This window comes from Amphiprion ocellaris, chromosome 17 (genome assembly GCF_022539595.1).
Source record: "Amphiprion ocellaris isolate individual 3 ecotype Okinawa chromosome 17, ASM2253959v1, whole genome shotgun sequence".
Lineage (NCBI taxonomy): Eukaryota > Metazoa > Chordata > Actinopteri > Pomacentridae > Amphiprion > Amphiprion ocellaris.
Window position 1 is genome coordinate 24,875,338 of NC_072782.1, and position 22,441 is coordinate 24,897,778.

Below are 22,441 nucleotides of genomic sequence, written 5' to 3' on the forward strand. Positions count from 1 at the left end.
ATCATTGAAGACAGGTTCTTTCCGTCTTCTTACAGCCAGTGAGAAAGTCATAGATAAGCAGGAAGAAAATTTTTAAAAAGCCAGCTGTTTAGACTAGGATGAAAATGTTTCTTTGCTTTTGTTACAGGGCCACATCTGAAGTGGGAACTGCTGAGATCTGTTTTTAATTTACTTTTTTTTAAATGTTGGAGCTCAAGAAAGGATGCCTAAATCTACAGGCCGCAACATTCCACACTAAAACGACCTAAATTACTACAGCACATTATTGAAAAGGTCAACTTCTTGGGAAACAGGTGGAAGCCATAAGAACACCAGGAACAGTGAAACACTGAGAGATATTAGTGAAAGCTAGAACAAAAGTAGGAAAGAACAATTTGGCACTGAATTCACTTGCTAGCTCCTTGTGATGAACAAGTTTAACAAGTTTAAGCCTTCAGCTTTAAGTCAGTTCCACATTCTACTTGTACAACACCAGTCCAAGCAGACATAAACTACACACTGAAACATCAATATAACAACTGTGACTGGTATGGATAAGAGCTGCTGCACAGCACAGAGGACAGTGCAGACGACACAGGATGAGTTAGTGAGCATTATCTACATGGCTGAAGCAACACAAAGGTTGGCTTTGCACAACAATGACAAAGCATCGAAAGCTTGTAACGGTAGCGCAAACTGTACCATGATTCGCCACAAAGAGCATTATTATCACCAGAAAAAAAACCAAAAGAATGATGCAATTAGATTTCACAAAAGGTAACCTTGGACAACAACAGTCTTGAAGTCTAGTAAGATTTGAACAAACCTTTTAAGACCATCTACAAATCTTGTGAAATTTGACAAAATGACATGGCTACATTTCCAGGATAACACCAGCTTGATCTGCTAACAACACAGAATAAATAATTCATCTTCTTTACACTGTCAGGACTAATGCAACAAAACAGATCAAAAAAGGTTACCATTTTTGTGCATTAGGCTGGAACTGCCAGTTTTCATCTGAAGTACACACTACGGTCCCTGATGAGAGGATTGTGCTGGGTTGCATAAGAAAGTAGCACTTCTGACTCAAAACCAAAATATTTCAAGGGACAATTAAAAGCAAGGCGTTAGGGACTTACTTTATCATTTTATTTCCACCAGCCTGAAGATTTGTGGACTAAATATTTAGGGGTTAAGCCTCTTCGAGCACAGTAAGTGTTGCAGTTGCTATCGCTCATTAGCATAGCCTGTTAGTTTTTTAGCATTTGTTAATAATATCACAAAAGTTCAGTCTGCATGTACATTTTGTTAGATACACGTATCAATTTACACTGCTGTGGTAAGCATCTTCTGAGCCTTGGTTGATTCTGATGAACTCTCAAGCTGACAGTCCCCCACCCCTCCTAGAGGACTTCATCAGTGACTGAGAGGACCTATCAGATGTCCACTGTCCGACATCTCACCATTGTTTGGAAAAACCTCCCACCAGTCAGTTCATTATTCTTTTGCTCCACTGAAACTCTCCCAGAGTTGGATTCCCTACTGCCCACTGAGGACTGTTGATGGAACCAAAATGGTCTGGCCTGACACTGCAGAGATTTTTGTTTTGGAATCGTGTCAAATTACTATTTGACTCTGGTGAGAGTGTGAAAGAGGTGATGAGTAAAGAACCTGCAAACAGTGAGGACCTCTGTTGCTCAGTAAGTTGACAGCATCTGCAAATGGACTTGCTGAGCAGTTTAGTATAAGGTGGATGGGGTATGTGTCTGGCATTTCAGTAGGAATAGCCCTGTCATAGGTTTATCGGTATTCATTTACTGATGATTCTGAAGCAAAGACTTACCCTGTAATGACTAAAGAGAAGTGAGGTAGGCTCAGCCAGTATCTACTTTTTATTCCTATATACCTTCCTGACAGTATTTGAGTGTGAAAACTAATAGCTGAGCTGCTAGTGATAGAACTCATTGTAGCTTGTTTGGTAAGTGGCCCTTTCCCATAGACTCTGGTTGGAGGATCCTGCCTAATAGGGATGGGTATCGCTAACAGTCCTACACTCCTCTTACCAATATTGCTTATTGATCCAGTAATTTAACATTACTCTTATTGGTGCTTTTTGATTGTTTCTTTTTTCTATTTTTAAGAGAATAAAAAATAAACAAATCACAAACAGAATTGAGATTGCTTTATTTTCTTATACTTAATATGTATAAATTAACATTCTTAAGTAGTACACTGCAAGGACTTTGTTTTGAACTAATCACTATTACATACAATGATATCACAATTGAAATTTAAAATAAGTACAGTAATTATTTGTTTAATGTGTGTGAACAGTGTCACAGGTGTTATTCAATAAATCAGTCAGATGGCTCATCAGGACAAAACTCAAAATAGTTCCAACAGGAGCAGAGTCATTTTCTTTTTTTTTTACTAGTCTTGAAATGTCTCCAGCACTCATTTGGCCATCTTTCTCAGCTCAGCTTGCTGTTCCACCAGTAGAGACTGACCTGCGGTGGTGTGTGCTTTGCACTGTACAGCATGTTTTATAGAAAGAACCATCAAAACTGAAAATCTTGCTTTTGGGATTTTTAAATTCATTGTATACAGTAATACCTTGAAACTGTCCAAGCCTAATTTGTGGTCATCTATTTTTCAGGCTACCACTATTGCTGCCAAAGCAACAGTAAACCATTGTATCACAATACTTTATCAAGCTTTGCTCCCATTAGAAATACAATAAATTGCCATGAATCTGGACGCTGCCTGTCCCTTTGCTCTTTTTGTATCTATAACCATCAGTCAAGTAAGACATTTTCTAACCATGTATAATGTTTTTCTTCAAAACAGCAAAAATTCAATGGCATGTAACCAATTGGTCTGCACAACTATACACTTTTCCACCTTGACAATGTGTTTCTCATTCACCCATTCACAATCGGCTTGCCCAAGGACACTTTGGCATGTGGAGGGGCTGGGGATTGAACTGCCAACCTTGGGATTAGTACACAACCTGCTCTAGCACCTGAGCCCCAGTTACCCTTAAGTCTGAATCCTACATAGGCTTTTTCCTCCTATGCACTGTTAATTTCCACCACATGGACTTTGTGTACATGTTTATAGAAATGGGCCACCATGGACGACGCAATTTTGCAGTTGAACGGAAATTAACCGGATTGTGGGCGTATCTTCCCGTACGGCTTGCATGTGTATACACAAACACACATGTGGCAGCTTGTAAACATGTATATAAAGACTGTTTGCCAATTTTCCATGATGCTAACCACATCAGGGAGTGGATTTTAGCTCCACCTTCATGAAACAAGCTCCTTTAGTAAACTAAGGGGGGACGCTGTCACAAACATGTCCAAAATGCCCAAATATCTTTGACAAAGTCATCAAACCGTTTCCTTCTGAAGAGCATACACGTGTCAGCTCCACATACATGTGGTATGTTAACTGATGTACACAAACAAAATCATTCTTTATCAGTTCAATGTTAGTAATTAAGAGCTGAGAACCTTGACTTTTAACTTAGCAGGTTGTTGAAGTGAATGAGAGATGGCCCTCATCTAGACAAGGCTAAAGCTGGATGTATAGTCAAGGCCAAGGCTCGGTGGGAGTCCTTACGTAGGTTCTGTAAGATGCGATTTATAGCCGAGCATGAGATTTCACCCACTAATACCGTACCCACAACAGTTAACACAGAAGTATAAATTCAGCTTAATAGTAACAACACTACAATGCACAGTGGCCTTCACTGTGTAATTATTTTGTGCTGACGGGGATTGAGGGGTGGGGAAGGTGCGGCGGTGTCCTGTCAGAATGTGATATCAATATTCCCTTCTCATACCATGACTGAGTCTAGAAGTGGGAATAGTGTATGTGCATTGTGAAGTGCTGAGCTTAGCAGTGTTCTGTGAGTGGAGAGTCGATCTGTTATGTAGCGCAGAGCCCTTCAAGCAACAGGAAATGTGAATATGAAGGTCATCGCTGTTGTGTTAACGGAACAAAACGGAACAAAATCCCAGTCTCCTGAGAACACAGAGGGAATATCAGAAAACTTGACCTTCGTAATGAACTTCAACTGCATTTCAGGGTTTTCAAAGACTTTTCTAAGGTTATCCAGATTTTTAGGCAATGTATAACATTTGGATTTATATAAATTAACTGCACACAATTGAAATGGATAACGCTTTTCAAAAAATACTAAAAATCTTTCCAGTTCTAGTCAGTTTTTATGACATGGTTGTATTATTATAAGCAAACAAACTGTGACATGAACGTAATTAGCAAATACTAATTATACAGACTGATGTGGCAAATTGCTTGAAATTAATGGTCATAATTGGTCATCATTACATTAAAGGGAACATTTTAAAAGCCTAGTGTTATTATTGGGCCAATAATTAGATGGAGCAACAACTGATTCATGAGCTCAATAGGGTTTGCTGCCCATTAAAAAAAAAACTGCAAAACTGTAACCAACCTAACTTATCTTCAACGCTGCTTTCACATTTTTCAAATCCAGATTTGTCTGTCCTTGTCAGTAAATGCCACAATTTCAGGGAGAGAGCTGTACAATTAATTGGTTGGCATGTATCTAACATCAGGAGCTGAGTGTCAGATGGCAAAGTATGGTTAGAAATGACAATACGAAGGCTGAAAATGCAAGTTAAATAAGATCTTTGCTTAAGTTTATTTATTTTTTATTCATTTTTCAGCACTGGTCCAATTAGGACAGTAAGAGTGCTTTTCTAATGGCCTAGGGCTAGCAGGCTACCATGATTATTCAAGCCTGACATGTCTGGTTTAGTCAATATGGCCAGTGTTCGCACAGTGGAGTACATCTGATCTGTTGTCATTCGTTCCATTATAAGCAATGAGGCCATTCAAAACTACACTAAAGGACTTGAAATGTGCATACTGACTAAGCCAGCCTTTCAGACCATCTGTGGTATCTGTACTCACCACTGCCGGCCCACACAGTGCTGGGCATACTGGCTGAACAGGACACCAGTCCCACTAGCCTGTGGTGTGGTGTTCACATTCAGGCTAGCAATAAAACCCTTTAAAACATTTCTCATATGTTCATGTTTTTGGCAGTGGGATAGGTTGGGTGATGTTAAAGTTTTCCAACCAGCCACCATCAAACCAAAATCCCACAAATGCTAATATATTTGCAAATGTGTTTGTGGTGTGTGCACGGGGCAGGAAGAAGTTCTTCAGTCCTCCTACTAAACAGCTGTCCGACATCCTTTGAAAAAGAGTACAATGGTATCTGATTAAGGATGCCTCCGGTGGTAGCTTGTAACTAAGCGATCTTCACTATTTTTTCATGAGTGTCGTACTAGCAGCTGTCAAAGAAATTAATATGTTAGCTCTGTCACTGCTACAATTTTTGACTTCTGGTCCATGTTGGTACTAAAAGAAATTCTATCTGCTAACTGTGCATTCCCATCTGAATAAAAAATTTTAAAGCAAAGGGATGAGTACCGAAATCCTTTATTAAACAGGCTCTGGGTCTAAAATAATAAATACAGGAGGATCAAAAAGTTGCAACAGTATCAGTTCTGCTACTAGTACTGAAGAAAATAAGTTTCTAAGAACAACCAATGGAACATATTACTTATTTTGAGAGATTGCTTTATTATATTTGAACGGAAGTTACACATTTGAATCGATACAACATTCCTGCTGGAATACTTCTGCTTGCTTTGCAGTGAATCTGTAAAGCTGTCATTTATACCCCTGTTTTTGTACTCAGTTTAATTACTGGACATGTAATGGTCTCAGGAGAAGGGAAGGTTGCTGTGCTATTTCTGACATCAGGCTCTGTGTGACGCACTTGGACGTGGGAATAAGAAGGAAGCCAGGTCCTAGACATAAAGCACACGCATACACACTCACTCACTCTCTCTCCCACACACACAAACTCTCCCACACACACAAACTTTCTCTCTCTCTCTCTCCCACACACACACACAGGTTTACAAGTTGTTGCCCAACAGCTTGTGTGTGTTGTGTATGTGTTACAACAGCTGTAAAGCCATCAGCTATGGGGCTGTTGCTGAGACAAAAGGATTCCCTCTCCTGTCAAAGGCCACACCAGAAGCCCAGGGCGTCCTTCGCTTCCTGTTTCTATGTACAATCTGTGCAGTCAACACAGTAAAGTGGAGACAGAGTAGAAGCACAGGGGGAGGGAGAGATTTGCTCCAAAAAAAATCAGACTCAAACAGAGGTTCCATTGTGCAAAGCTAACCTCTCAACATCTCTTGTAAAGAACTCTGCAACAACTGTACCTCACTGATGGTCAACAACATGTACTCAGAGTAAACTGTTTCCACCTTTGTTTCCTTACTGTTGAATATTTTAAGAGTATGAACTGATTTCATGATTGATTACCGGGTTGAATCACTATTCTAAACAAGCAAGCCTCTGACAACTATAATTCTAAGACCAACAACCACCAACTTCAACTTATACAGCCAAGTATCCTGAATAAACTGTTGTTTTGGACTGAGACGCCTCCAATCGCTGTGTGATTTTAGGAGTTCATGTATGTAACAGAAACTTTTTTTAAAAAGCTCTCATGTTTTTGCAGCTTTTCTGAAAATCAAGTACATACTTTGCATCAGTTGCTAAAAATATTATCAAAATCCTGTAAGTGGATACACAAGTAACCTGAAATTCTCTACAATTGGCTTTTATCACTAAACAAAAGGAAGATTTCTCTAGATATTCAACACCATCTCAACACTTGAAACATGAAAACAGCAGTAATCATCTAAACAACATGGTAAACATGCGCTTGCTTGGCACTGCAGGTAGAGGCTTATTCAGACTACCACCTAAAATAAACTGTACAAAGTAGCTACTGTTGTTGTTGGCTTCCTCAATTTCTCCACCTAAAAACACTGCTGCTTAGGTCTGCTGTAAAAACAAGGCACCGCATTAAAACACATTGGTAGCTTCCTGTCAGTTTCCATGGAGACTGGTGGCTGGGAGGGGTCACATTTCTCAACAAAGCCACGCGAGATGACAACAGCAAAGCTGTAGAGATGCTGTTGAAAGCAGCTCTCATTGCCTAAACCCGAGACATTACACAAACTGTAAAACACAGACGTGCAACATTTTTATTTAAGCCAAACAGGTAATGGTCTAAATCTAAAGAGACTGTATCCACATGTCTCAGTGTAAAATCAAAACAAAGCTTTAGCAAACCAAATGACTGTTGAGATCATCAGTGACCTATAATTCCTACTGTCAGTCAATCAAGCAAAAAAATAAAGCATCTTACCAATATACAACCAGAAATTACCAGCATGATAGGATAACTATTTTGGTTTAAAAGTATTATGCATTCATACTCTTTCTAAGGGCCATTTCATGCTTTCCATGACAGCGTGCACAGCCTGGTAAACGGCCATGCATGCGACTCTCTTCATACTACATAAGTGGGTGTTCCACAATCGGTGTGTGTTCCACAACCATCAGACATGGTCAGAGTTAGGTTTAATGGTTGCGGAGCACCCACTGTACTAACTGACAGACATATCTGCACATCTTCTACAAATCAGGAATCTAGTTACTTTAACAGTGACTCAGGCTACGCTTACAGTTAGTAGCTAAATAAGGAGGCAGTCACAGCTTATGCCAAAACAGCTGCTGGAAAACAAACAAACAGTGCCTTCACCGATGGGAATGAGTGGGCAAAAAGACAAGAAGATAACAAAGCAAAGATGAATGGCATATGTAACTGAAGGACAAGAGGAGGCAAAGTATTCAGTCTCGATTAGTCAACTTCACAGTAAACAGATGAGAGCATCCTAACATTACATGACAATCTGGCACCATCATCTATATGTCTATAGTACATATTCAGTATTAAGAATCCTTATTATTGAAGTAACATAGTTATGAATGACATGTTTGTTGCTATCATATGTTGTTAAAATATAATGAGACAGACAGACAGACAGACAGACAGACAGACAGTTTACTCATCCCCTTGCAGAAATTCAAGAGTTGAATGTGTATTGGTTCGAAATACTGGCTAGTAGTCAGTCTTGATTACCAATAATCATTATCTGTACCCACTTAAATCACATGGCCTATTAAAGATGTGGGAAATATAACACCGGTCTTACTGCAGCTGACCCCTGTTGCAGCGCCTTCATCTGTCTTAGCTTTAAAGTCAGCAGCTTATAAATAGTGTACACATGGATGATTTCAGTGTGTTCACAGTGCCAACAGAAAGAGACAAAGACAGCTCTACTTTGGGCAGTTTTATCGCTCTAATTGCAGTACTGGCATTTTTTGAATATTTTTTTTTGTTTTGTCTACTATGCCAAAAATGAACCATGACACCAAAACCAAGGTTCATATTAGACCATGAAATTTTTGTACTATCACACCCCACACAAATGAATATTAAATATAAATCAGAAATTATTACTCAAACAATCAGTTAGACAATGGACAGGAGATTTACTAAAAACTGTGATTTTGTGCTTTTCTGTTTTCCATTTGAAATGGAATATTGTTGGGTTTTCAGATATGTATAGCATAACATTACCAGATGTGACTTAGGATTGTTTAGGCTTTCAGACTTCAGGTTAATAATTTCGAAAATAAATCATAATTAGCTAGCAGTTTATACTACTTTGGCTTTGACCACCATCCTCTAATGATTGCTTGTGGACAGTTTAGGCTTAACAGTACAATTGTAATAAGTGGCACAATAATTGTACTTGGATGTGTTCCTGGGCAATAAAAGCACATCAAATAAATGGTTGCTATTTATCTTAAGTATTATAGCCGAGATGACATAAAAGCAATGATTACATCAGCTCTTCTTAAACTGTTCAAAAAGTAAAGTACACACATATTGTTATGCACTACATCAAAGTCTTTGTACATACAGCGGAGCTGCCACACTATTGCAACAGTGAGGATGACATCAATAATTAAGCACAGTGCGTTTCTGCTTGGCCGCTCTGGACTGAATAAATCTGCCCTGTCACTGTTTCCCTTGTGGCTCGTCAATATGGACCTACAGCACACTGCTATTGTGGCTACGACTGTCTGATCAAGGGCCCAATATAGTAGAAAATTGAGATTTTTCTGCCCATCTCTGCTGGTGATGTCCCATCCCATCATAACTGCTAATAGTAGAGCTCACCATCACTGCCCTTATCAGTTACCTGAAGTGTCCAGCCTTTGTTCAGCTTCTTTACCTGCTCCAACAGTACATTCAATGACACATTGATTACTGTGAAAAACATCCATGACCAACAGTCAATTTTTATAGTGGAATTTCCATTCCCCCTTTCGATCTGGGTTGTGTCATACCAAGAGAGGAAGGCACTTCACTGTTCATTACATTACACAGTGGAAACATCAGGGTCACCCTGACCTTCAATCCACCACAAACCCCATGAATTTCAAAGCTATTTCCCAGCTAATGAGGCAAGCAGTGAAGCCTCTATGAATGTCAGTCAACCACAGCAGCTAATTCAATCCTATTGTCTATCATTTGATCGCACATATCTGCTAGCAGCAGTAATTCTGTGGTGATGACAGAGACTTGATTCCTGATAGTGTACTAAATATCTGCCACTGAGACTCAATATATTCTAAATGAGGAACACAAAGGGAGCCCTCTCTTAGCTACGCAACCTTCAAAAAACATAAGACCAGCTTTTCATCACCAACTACTTGATGGCTGAACATGGGGACAGCTCCTCAGCTGCTTCACACAACAGGGAAGGGAGATTGCTTTTCACTGAGTTTCATTAACTATATAACTGACTGGAGACAGTGATCTTGGACAAGGACATCCTGTTCATGTGGAGGGGCATTTTGGACAGCCTAGTCAATTAAGGATAGGAAACCAACAGTTTAATATCAAATCAATACCAAAATTCAGAAAATGTGACAGTATCAGCTTTTATGGCATCAAAGGTAGAGCAAATGCACTAGGCACTGAAAATACAGGACCCCAAAACAAACAAAATGAAGAACAGCAGTGGCAAGTGCAGGTCCAGCAACAGGACCACTGTGATGACATTTATTTGACTGAGCATTTAGTTTTGGGATCAAATTTGGTAATAACATTTGTGGAATTTCAGTAGTATTCGTATGCGGCAGATTGGCCAAGATGGTTAAGGCAGATGGCCACCCTCCCTGAATTTTGCTCTGCTGGAGGTTTCTTCCTGTTAAACCTGAGTTTTTTCTTACAACTATCACCAAGTTTTGACTTTACTGTGTGAAGTACTCTATGATTACTTATGTTGTAAAATATATGATTAAAAGTGAATAAAATTCTTGTAACTTCCCTTAGTCTGAATATTAGCACGTTTTCCAAATCAGCTTTTACATGTATCTTTGAAACTAACTCCGAAGCTGATACATTGATCTGAACTGACCAGAAGCCTTGACCAGCTTTGGTCAGGATTGGTTGGGTTTTGGGCATCTTGTTGCACAAAGCTTCAGGGTGCATGTAATTTCTATCTTTTGCCCATCATCTGCATCTATGTGTGTCATGAGTTGCAAGTACAGTAGATAGGCAAAGTCTAATGGACAGAGAGGTTGTGAGTAGGAACTGGGTCTCTGATTTTTACTGGGCCATGAGACTCAGTGGGGTCTGCTTTACCAGACTTGCAGCTATATCCTTTGTAACCTTCAGCATACACTAACCCCAGAGCTTTTAGCATATAGAAGACAATTACGTGCAGAATATCTAAAATGTGTGGATCAGATGTTGTCCTGACATCTCTCAACTGGCCCTGAAAGCAGGCTTTCAGAGATATCTGGGTAGATAATCTGAGTAAAACTCAGACTCAAAACCTTTTTTAGCTCTTCATACCTGAATGCAATTTTTTTTTAAACAGGCTCACGAAAGAACCAGCTTACACACTTGAGCTGGCTGAGTTTTGGGACTCACTGTACAACAACAGCATACATAATTGATTGGATGTTGTTTCACTTCCTGTGTATTGATAGTATAAATGGCCATAAAATTTTTGGTCTTAACATTGAATGCCTTTTTAGATTGTATGCTAGTCAGCATGTCCAGCACCACTTAGACCAATGGGTGCATTAGTGGTTACTTAGCATTATTTTAACCAGATCAGGAAGCAAAACTAAATGCCTACTCAGTAATGGAACTCGGTGATCCCTGGTGCCTTTATCATAGCACCAAGACTTTGTTCTTATGGTTGTTTCTTGCTTGCTTTTTAACATACACATTTTCAACAAATGTGTGTGTTTGACTGAATGTGGTTATTTATGAATCAGGACAAAAATATGGACTGATTCGTACCATTTCCATGCTGAACAAGTAATTTGATCAATTCATGAAGGGCAATCGGATAAAACCTTCCATCAGATCATAAAAACTCTAGACTTTGTGAAAAAATTGAATAGAAATAGAGAATAGAAGAGCAGAAATGCCAAGGATATTGCTGTGGTCACTTAGTACCAGTATTTTAAAACTATTTTTTACACTGTAATCTCCCAGGTTTTATAAAACTAATATAAGTGTGAAGATTTTATGATCATTATTATTATTGATATTTAAATCACAAATATCAGTATTAGTTTCCATTAGATTAATTAAAAAAAACTTCAGAATCAAGATCAGTGTCCTTTTATGAAAAAAGAACGTGTACAAAGCCACAGTCAAAAGGTTACAAGGACAATGCTCCACTGTTACTCATGCTCGTTTCCATACTTGCGATCGGTAATAATAATTAGCTTATGTTGTCCAAATTCCTAATTTTGATTCCATAAAGTCAACAAAGACAGCCACACAATACGTACTGCATTTCACAAATGTCTTCCAGTCAGAGCTGTTGAAAGTACAAGCGTTGGAAGAGCTTTCTATTCCAGAGTGAGAACTGAGAACAAATTCACCTGGAATTTGATGTATTAGCCAGGCTACTGCTGCCAACAGTTGCTTTAAAAGTTTATCAAAATATAACCTTGACCATTAAAAGTTACTCAATGTCAGATAAAAAAGCAGTTCACTGGGCTGCTGCACACAAAACACTCTTTAAAAATCAGACGTGTGATCAACATTAAATTCATTTCTACGACCTTTGATTAGTCACTGACATTGTAATCCTGGTGAGAGCTGAGTGGAAACTTCAACACTGAGGACCAGAAGTAAGCAGGATGTCCACATACTTTTGGTCCCACTTTTGAAATTATTAGTTCTTTATTAATTTTGTTTGTTTCCTTTGGTGGACAAAATCTTATAATTGGTGATGTGATGTGGCAAAAAGTCTGTGGACATGAATATAATCTCTCTTACTGGACATCCAAGCCCATATACTTCTGGTGATGTAGGTGTGTTTTGATCTGGCCTTATTAGTTCCAACGAAGTAAAATTTTAATGCTAAATAATGCAATGACATTTAGACCACATAATAGTATTATTCTAACTTTGAGACAAAAGTTTGGAAAGACTTCTACTTCAAAATGATGATGTCTTCAAAGCCTGCTCCATGAAAAAAATTATTTGACTGTATAAGTGCTGACCCATCTAACAACTCTGAGATGAACCAGAGCACCAACTGTGAGCCAGATCTTATCACCCAAAGTCAGTGTTGGACTTCACCAGTGTTCTTAGTGGCCTAATGGGAGCAGCTAGGCTGTTCACCTGATTGATGAAAACCTTTCTGAGATGAGTTACGGCTTTTAAGCAACACATAAATGCCAGTGCAATCACACATTCGCCTACTTCTGGCTACACAGAATACTAGTGAATGCGGTTAATCACAATGAACATGAGAAAAACGCCCATTCAAGACGCTCAGCAAAACAGCACAGCAGCAAGTGACAGACGACTTTGAGCCATTCATGTATTGCGCATAATGTAAACATCAACCAAGCACCATACAAACAACACATTCCAAGCAAGCTCCAGTCATTTTGATAAGACACTAACCTCCAACGCTCAGCCATAGCTTCCGTCTTAAATTTACAAAAAACAATTCAGTCCGGTGAGGCTGCCGTGACCTAGAGGGAGCACTCAAGGGAACGACATACCGTTGCTGTGAGTGGAGAAGGTCAGCATCTAGGCACAACACATGACCTGGACTGACATGAGACGGTCTGTAGTTTCTAAGGAGCAACTGAGGATGGAAACGCTTGACATGATAGTCCCCTGGAACTAATGATCCTTGTTATTAACACGAAGTTCTAAGCTAATATCCTTACAATGAAAAATGATGCAATGGCCATCTATATCAGTTGTTGCAGCCGCCTGGGGGGCCTTACCTTGTCCAGCTCGTCATGCAGCTCCGACAGGGTGGGTCTGATGAGTTTCTCCCCCAGCGGCGCTGCTGTCTGCCGGTAGAAATCGATGTTGGGCACGGCATCGATGGTGTTGTGACCAAAAGTCCTCAGGTAATAGGTGTTGGTGTGGGTGTCATAGTGATAGTGATGCTGGCCCCCTGTGGATGAATGCAAACTGGTCTCGCTCATCACCGTGTCCCCGTTCTGCAATCCCTCAGCCGGCGCCGCCTCTGGAGAGGCAGCGCTCCCCGCTCCGCTCGGATCGGCAAAGTTCACCACCCGAAACCGGCCTTTGGCTTCCTCGCTGCTGACCCCTGGATCAGAATCTGGACCCTCCGGAGCAGTGGCGGAAGCGTCGGAGCTCGGGGACTTATCATCGGCGGCGCCCGCAGCCTCAGCCACAAGGTCCACCTGGAAACGGCTCTGGCTGGGCGTCGGACCCGGCGGCTTCTGGCCCGCATCTGGGGCTAGAAAATCACGTTCCGTCGCGGCGTTCTCCGCCGTAGCGGAAGACGCGGAAGATGGTGCTGACATGGCACAAAAACACAAATGAACGTAGAACCCGTGTGTAAAAACTGTTTGTGACCCACAAATCTAACTGGACAAAGGGTGGAATCTTGGGAGTCGCCCGTTAATAACTGTCTTCTGATTTAAAGGGGAGAACACGCCGCTCCGCCTGGTCAGAGGAACCGCAGGGCAGCCGAGCGGAGAGCGGCAGCAGTGGAGGGTAGCTCGTTAGCTTCCTCAGAACATGCGGCTACTGGCTGGAAACTTTATAGCACTTTCTTCCTTCTTCTACTACGACAAAAAGTCCCAAAATCTCCTCTTCCGTTATGTAGCACGGAACCACAGCACAAAAGGCCGTCCACCTGTGGTTGTTTCTGTTGTTCAGCGTAGGATGCTGTTGTCGACCTTGTCGCAGCTCCTCCTCAACTCCGACAGCTTCCCTCGCTACAATTATACACACTGCAGACGGCCTCGCTGAAGGGTGGGCTCCAGCTTGGGGGTGGGGTGTCGGGGAAGAGACCCTCGCGAGATGTGATGGATCGCGTTGGTTATTTTTCAAAGTCAAGGAAATGTCGCGAGATGACATCACAATACCAAACAGAAGGCGTGACGTGTTCAGGAGGAAGAGACCGAGGACCGAGAGGGGAGGGGTGACACTGCACCAACAGGGCTTGATTTACCTTCTTCCAGATCTGGAGAGAAATAGTGCGCACCCAAAGTACCGCCCTTTGCCTGGTGTTCTATTTTTGACTTAATATAACCTACTGTGAGTGTCTGCAATAACAATATAGTACACATGTGGTCTCCACTTTCTCACATTACAACATGCAATTGCCAAAACGGCTACAAAATATGATATTTTTTCATGGCTGTGACATATCTAGATATATTCTAGACTCTGGAATTATAATGAAAGGTGTGCGTTGTATAATGTTGCTGGCGTGACTGTCAATAAACAATAACAGATCTGTAAACCCTTATTGTTGACTGAGAGCTGCAGGCACATCACAACTCTGCAAAGAGGCTCATGTTGCTCCTCAGACAGGTGTCACAAGCAGGCCGTGGTGTTGTTCTAACCTTATAATCTTACATGATGCATGCAATGATAGATGTTAGAAGAATCAGCCAGTGAATGCACAATACCTTCACCATGTAACTGCTATGACTCAAAGAATGCACATGCGTTCACATGTACTTTAGCAAACTAGCAAATGCCACATCAACAAGTGGCAGATTTAGTGAGCTGCAGCAAATACATATACAGATAATCTCATGAAATGAAACATCTAAATGAAATAACCACCACAATCGCAACACCTACATCATGTCTTACACCTGTGTCTCCATGTCTGTTGTCTGTAGCCCTTATCAGATACAGGGTATGTTACACTGGTGCTTCATCAGTCTGTTAAAGTGATGGCATTCTGTCACTGAAGCACAGGTCATCTTTTTTCGAACAGAAAAACTAATTTATCTATGATTTCCTAAAGACTTATTGTTCTGTCCATGTGTGATGATAAATTACTAACTTCGAAACAGTAAAAGGAAAATATCCCAACAGCCTTAATTAAACTCAGGCAGAAATTTAACTCTTGCTTTTGACATGCTCATATGGATTCTGTTTGATGGTCCAAGAATTTAATAAACTCAGAGGAAAGACTTTTACAAACAACATGAGCAAACAATATAAACTTCAGCTCCTGTTAGTGTTTTCTCAAACCCAGATTACAATCATTATCTGTGAGTTTTATTGGACATTTCTGATTGTAATGGATGTGAAATTGTGGATCAAAGTGAAAAAGGGAATAGATAACATACATGAAAGGTATTTTGTGACTTCTGGTATGCAAACTATGGTTTATGGGGACAATGAGATGTTTTTGGATCGGTTTTGTTGTGGAAATATAGAAAAAGCCTGGAAGTATGTTGCTTGTGCATGCCTATCCATTAATGTCACAGCATGCCGTTCACACTTGTGACACAAAAATGTTACTTGGTTCAGTCTTACTCATCGTAAGAAAGTCCTGGCATTTCACGTTAGTTGCCTGAATGTTTGGACACTTCATAGTGTTAAGTTCAGCTCAGGAAGGAGTACCCAAATATATAACACAGTACATACAGGCATGCTGAATGAAGAAAAGGTGACCTTTATTAAAATTTATAAATGTAAGAAGCATAAACCCTAGTAAGGAACAACTTCAACTGAAATCAGCTGGAGAGTCCAAGTGAAAACAGGTAATGTCTGACATGATGAAGTCCAACAAAATAGGGTAAAACAAAGTAATAAAATCAATTCAGAAGTAAAACAGGGAATAAAGCAGGAACACAGGGGGCTTAGGCAAAGGAATACAAACAAAAACAGACGACCTGACAACTGAAAGACACAAATCTAACACACTTAACCTTCATCAGTACACATTGGGTCCATGTGGACCCCTGATGTATATAACTTGTCATATGTTTTTATTTGTAAGTTGGATTTTTCAGTCCCTTTAGGTAGTTGTCACCCACTTAGTTGTCATCACATACACCAAAGCTTATTTGATGCCAACCAGGTTTGTGGTGTATATATAAAAAAATAATTTGGGGTACAGGCGGACCCCAGCCAGACCCCAGCCGGACTGTGCATCTTTTATTTATGTATGTGTTTTTTTGCTCTTGTGATGACTGCTTCAGTTGTATTGTGTTTCATTTCAATTCAGGAGTTCTTACACTAATATTGCAATAGTAATTTCATTGTTTCTTTCAAATTTGTATCTAATATATATTGAGAGGACAGGTACAGAAATGTGAAAGAAATGAAATACTACTGGGGTCCAGCTGGACCCCAAGTGTACGGATTAATAGGTTTTACCACATATACTGATGAGGGTTAATATGCCAGAACCAAGCATCCAGGGGCAGAAAAATCCAAGCACTCAGGTGGATGACCTGATGGCAGGGAAACGGGAGACAGGCGGTCGCAGGTGGAATGCCTGGGTTCAAGTGGCAGGGGAACCAAGGGCCTCTGCTGGATGCCAGGGGATGGACAACTGGCAACAAAATTCCAGGTAGACAGTCCATAAACAGGAAAATCAAGCAGAGTCACTCAGGTGGGTAGTTTAAAGGCAGGGCAAACTGGTGGAACTGCTCCAAGGGTGACCTGAAAGAAGACAGACGGCAAGAACGGAACACCTCTGGAGGTCGAGCAGGAGGTCAGTGGCAAAGGCAGGACATCAGAGGCGGGTGTGCTGGATACTAGATTTCAAAGCTGTAAAGGCAGAAAACTGGAAACCAGAGGAGCTGAACACTACCGGGTCCCAGCAGACAATGCAAACAGATGCAGTCAATGCTTCAGTTGGTCAGTGGCATCCTCTGACTCAGGATAAGGCTCAGGGTTATGCCACAAGGACAAGCTGAAGGTCGACTGATTGAACCGGCTCAGGGGCTGCGCTTGCTATTCAATTCAGTTTCATTTAAATTTATTTTGTATAGCGCCAGTTCACAGCGTATGTCATCTCATAGCACTTAAAATTTACAAATTTCAAACAGAGAACCCAATAATTCAAAGTTGCCTTCGGATTCCCTATGAGCAAACAGTCAGTGACAGTGAGAACAAACACGAACTACGGGGAAGACACAAAGTTAGTAACATTTACATGTCACTACTGGTATGTAAATATATGAAAGAAAGAGAGAGAGAGGAGAGGAGAGGAGAGGAGAGGAGACGAGAGGAGAGGAGAGGAGAGGAGAGGAGAGGAGAGGAGAGGAGAGGAGAGGAGAGGAGAGGAGAGGAGAGGAGAGGAGAGGAGAGGAAAGGAGAGGAGAGGAGCCCAGTGCATCATGGGAGTCTCCCAGCAGTGTAAATCTATAGCAGCATGACTAAGGGACGGCTCAGGTGACTCAGCAGCGCTAACTATAAGCTTTATCGATGAGGAACATTTTAAGCCTAATCTTAAAAATAGAAAAATAGAGAGGGTGTCTGCCTCCTGAACCCAAACTGGGGCTGGTTCCATAACAGAGGAGCTGATAACTGAAGGCTCTGCCTCCCACTCTACCTCTCATCCATCGCATGATGTGACAGAGGGAACAAACAATGATATTTAGTGTGTAAATAATTCTTAAACATGATTGTTTGTGTACTGATATGCATTCTTTTGTTTAGGTAGTCATTGCTTCTGTTGCTGAAAGGACTGGAGATCAAGTATACCATCAGCCATTCAAATTGGGAAGTCTTGCATGATGTTATTATTACAAACAGCCTGGAGCTTTTGATGGGTGTAGCCACATGAAAACAACTTCTGGTAAAACTAAGTATGTAACCAGTGGCTTCTCTTCTCTGCGTTGTGTTGATTCAGCTGAAACAGATCTTTTTTTGGAGGCAATCTCCATTTATTACAGCCTTTCACAGTCGATAAAAAAGACACAAAATCTTCCGTCACACAGACTTGTACTCCTCTCTCTCAGAACTCAAACAAAAGGGCACCTTGTAAGGCAAGAAACATTCAGTTCATGTACAGTACAAGACAAAACACATACCTTTACAGTCGATAAAGACAACCAAAATGTTCCGTCACACAGACATTAAATCATGCATAATCATATTAGAATGGGAAAATAAACTTATAAGTAGAACTATATTACATTAAAACACATAAATTACAATAGCACAATCTCACTTACCTTTCTCTCAGAACACAAACAAAATGGGAGCGGTAAAGTGAGAAAAACATATTTATAGGACAGCGTATGGCACCTATAAGTGTATGTACAGGGGTACAGGGAGTACAAGCGGCCCCCAGCAAAGGTTCCACACAACTGAATGGGAGACCAAACTTTGCGTAATTATAACAATAAACTTATCAATAAAAAAAAAAAAAAAAAAAAAAAAATATATATATATATATATATATATATATATATATATATATATATATATATATATATATATATATATATATATATATGTATACATACATACATACATACATACATATATGTATATATATATATATATATATATATATATATATATATATATATATATATATATATATATATATATAGATAGATAGATGCAAGTAAATAGAACAAGTATTTTAAAAAGTGTAATCGTGCAACATCTGCTGCTCTGATTCAAGTAAAATGCTCGGTATGAAATGGTTATTGCACATTAAAATGATTATTGTCCATCAGTGAGTCTCTGTTTGAGAGCAGGGGGGTGGGGAGTGGGTAAGAGTTCCATCTCTGGGTTGTGCATGTCTGTGGGGGCAGGAGGGTGGGAGAGGGAGCAGATGTAGTGGTGTAATGGAGGCAACAGCTCTGGGGAAGAAGCTGTTCCTCAGCCTGGTAGTCCATGTTCTGATGGCCTGGTACCTCCTCCCTGACGGCAGGGGCACAAACAGGGAGTGTCCTGGGTGGCTGACATCCATGCAGATGGCCCGTGCTCTTCTCTGCATGCCCTTAGTGTACACAGAGTCCAGGTCCAGGAGCTCAGCTCCCACGATCCTCTGTGTCACCTTTACCACCCGGGACAGATCCTGTCTGTCTTTTGCTGTGCAGGAACTGTACCACACTGTGCAGCCCTGGCAGAGGATGCTCTCCATGGTGCTTCTGTAGAAGTTTCTGAGCAGTTGTGGGGCCAGACCAGTCTGCTTCAGCTTCCTCAGGAAGAACATCCTCTGCTGGGCTTTTTTCACCAGTTTGGAGGTGTTTAGTGTCCATGTCAGATCCTTGGTAATGTGCATGCAAAGGAATCTGACTGAGTCCACCCTCTCTACCTCTTCTCCTCTGATATGAAGTGGGGACTGCACGACTCTTTTCACCTGCACCTACACACTTACTGTGAGAACTGATGGTTAATTTACCGTGTAATATATCCCAGACCTTACCAGAGTGGTCGTACTGTTGTGATTAATTGATGAATGGCTTGCAGGGCCCTTAAGAGAGAAAAGCATTGGACAAATGGTTAGACAGACTGATCAAACATCCTCAGATACAATAGAGTGACAATAGTGACGTGAGAGACTAAACTAAATGGGAAACATTTAGAATTTCGCTCAAATGGTATATGGGTAGAACATGAGAATACAGATATAGAGCTCTTACTTCTCCACGACATCCTCCGTTAGATCTAAAGTTTCCTAGCCTGTCCTGGCTGAATGCCTGCACTGGAGCAGTGTCATGCCGACAATCACACTGTGACAGACTCTTCAATATCTTCTCACAGCAGTGGGAAAGGTCAAACCCCCCAGAGAGCTTCCTCTGCTCATTAGCCAGGGGCCTGCTAATCCAGTTAATGCTGCTCTCTACAGCAGGAGATTACTATGACTCACTAAGTCCTCTATAGCTGTTTCAACACTGCAACATATGAGAGTGCATTCCTGTTTTGACCAATTACCCTGATTTTCACCTATATTTACAACCTCTTCTATGTTACTTAAAGTCCCACGCATCCAAAATGTAGTTTCACAAGCTCTGCATCAAAAAAAGAACACATGTTGCCATCATCCCACTACTTTCTGGACTTAATCAGCACTGATGAACATCATTATCATCATCATCATCTCACTGCTTATCACATCTTCAACATCATCATCATCAGAGTTATATTTGCACTGTACATAAAGAAAAGTTGAGAATGAACTCAAAGGAATGGAATACAAAGAGCAATTGTTACCCTGAAAGTCTCCCTGCAAGTAATCAAGTTATCCGCCTCTGTGAAATGTCATAATGAGATCAGTCTCATGAGTTTACAAATTAACAGAGTAAAACTTAGAGGAACAGCAGTCATGGAAAAGTAATTATAGCCCACAGAAATAGTTTGACTTTTGCTGACAAATAGGCAAAGTAATGGTCTGAACAAAAATATCAATCGATGTAATATTCTTCTGTGGACATATGGCCTCACATTACCAGGAACAATAGTGACTTCAAACCAGAATTCAAATCAGGTACTCTTCCAGGACGACTGCCTTGCTCATAATTAGTGGAAGTCTTCGATATTGGTTGGAAGTCGAAATGGAATACGAGATATGAAATGAAAGGCATGAAATCAATGTATTTCAGATTATTTAAGGATTTTTGTATTTAGTCATTTTTCAGGTCTAGCTGATCATTCTGGTTTTCACTTTTTTCATTTCAAAAATGTTTCCCTGGAGTTTGAATGCTTTACATAACTTTTGTCAATAATAAGTAAATAAATGAATGACCAGGGTGCCACGTTGAAACAGATGGTCGCCACACAGGTATATGTCATTTCCAATCAAACTGATTTTAGTGTTAAGCTTAAAGATACAAAATCATACTACTCCTCAAGCTAGTTTATAAGAAACCACATCTTCAATAATTTGCAAACTTAAACTAACAAAGTGCAATTTTCTTAACTGTCATTATTTTTTAAGATTTAAAATAAATTATAAAATTGAAAATCAATTGTGGTTAGTTAAATATTTCATTTTACACTATTTAGATTTGGGGTGGCATGGTGACCCAGTGGTTAGCACTGTCGCCTCACAGCTCAAAGGTCCTGCGTTCAAATCTTATAATCTTTCTGTGTGGAATTTGCATGTTCTCTCTGTGCCTGTGTGGATTTTCTCCAGGTTCTCCTGCTTCCTCCAACAGTCCAAAAACACACTGAGGTTAATTGGTGATTCTAAATTGTCTGTAGGTGTGAGTGTGACCTGCAGACAACCTGTCCAGAGTGTCCCCTGTCTTCATCCTAAATCAGCTGGGATAGACTCCAGCCCCCCTGCAACCCTAATGAGGATTAAGTGGTGTATAGATAATGGATGGATGGATGGATGGATGGATGGATGGATGGATAGATGGATGGATAGATGGATAGATGGACTGTTCAGACTGAAGAAGAGAATTTAAGAAAAAATCATTTGAAAAGGGGAGACATTACATCTTATTCTTTTGCAGCTGCGTGACTGTATGTAAGAAAATGTTTAGTATTATGAATAGACCATTTCAAACCAATTCCTTCTCTCTCCTCCCTACTTTTCCCAGCCAAACTCAATCAGTGTACTAGGTTTTATTGTTTTTTAGCATATGGCTGTGGGGTCTGCCATAGACTTCAATAGCAGAAGAAGAAAAAATAGTAGAAGGAAATATATCAGAAATATATATCCCCATATATCAGAAAAGGTAGAAACACTATGAATTCCCATAAGGACTTGGTTCTCAGTAACACTGTGTGCCAAACAGAAACATTGTAATATGAGAGGTACACAAGCAGACCCTCAGCTTCAGAGTAAACACTGAATTTGTCCACCTGCCAGTGTCACTTGAACTGCCCAACACGCACTCACTAAGTCATTACACTATTCAGCAAGTTGTTTTTTAGTGTCCAAAACTAATTGCAGACATGTAAACTTATGAGGAGAGAGATATTTCAGAGAGATTCAGTTCTTAATCACCCATTTGGTGCTGTAGCGAACATTTAGGACAGCTTGAAGATGTGTGTGGTAGGGGGACTAAGTCGAAATAACTTAGTGTGTGTTCATGGTAATGAAGCAACATGTCACCCAGTGCAACAGTGTGGCTCGCTGGTGGAGCTCTATGATCAGAGTGTTGTATACCAGCAGTAGCTGTTATTCGGAGACATTCACTGAGAAGCAGGATTCAAAAGACATAAGAGCTTTATTATATGTGCAAACGACTGAAA

At 40.4% G+C, this 22,441-nt stretch overlaps 1 protein-coding gene across 2 annotated transcripts in view; it reads right to left on the reverse strand.

The window, feature by feature from the left end:
• slc12a2 (solute carrier family 12 member 2) overlaps positions 1 to 14,244 on the reverse strand; it is a 68,490-nt gene extending 54,246 nt beyond the window's left edge. Inside the window, exon 1 of one of the 2 annotated variants that reach the window (XM_023273074.3) lies at positions 13,267 to 14,244. In XM_023273074.3, coding sequence (XP_023128842.1) covers positions 13,267 to 13,818 — 552 coding nt within the window. In that variant the 5' untranslated portion in view covers positions 13,819 to 14,244. The remainder of the gene's footprint in view (positions 1 to 13,266) is intronic. The other variant, XM_023273073.3, reaches the window with a different exon arrangement.
• Positions 14,245 to 22,441: the final 8,197 nt, after the last annotated feature.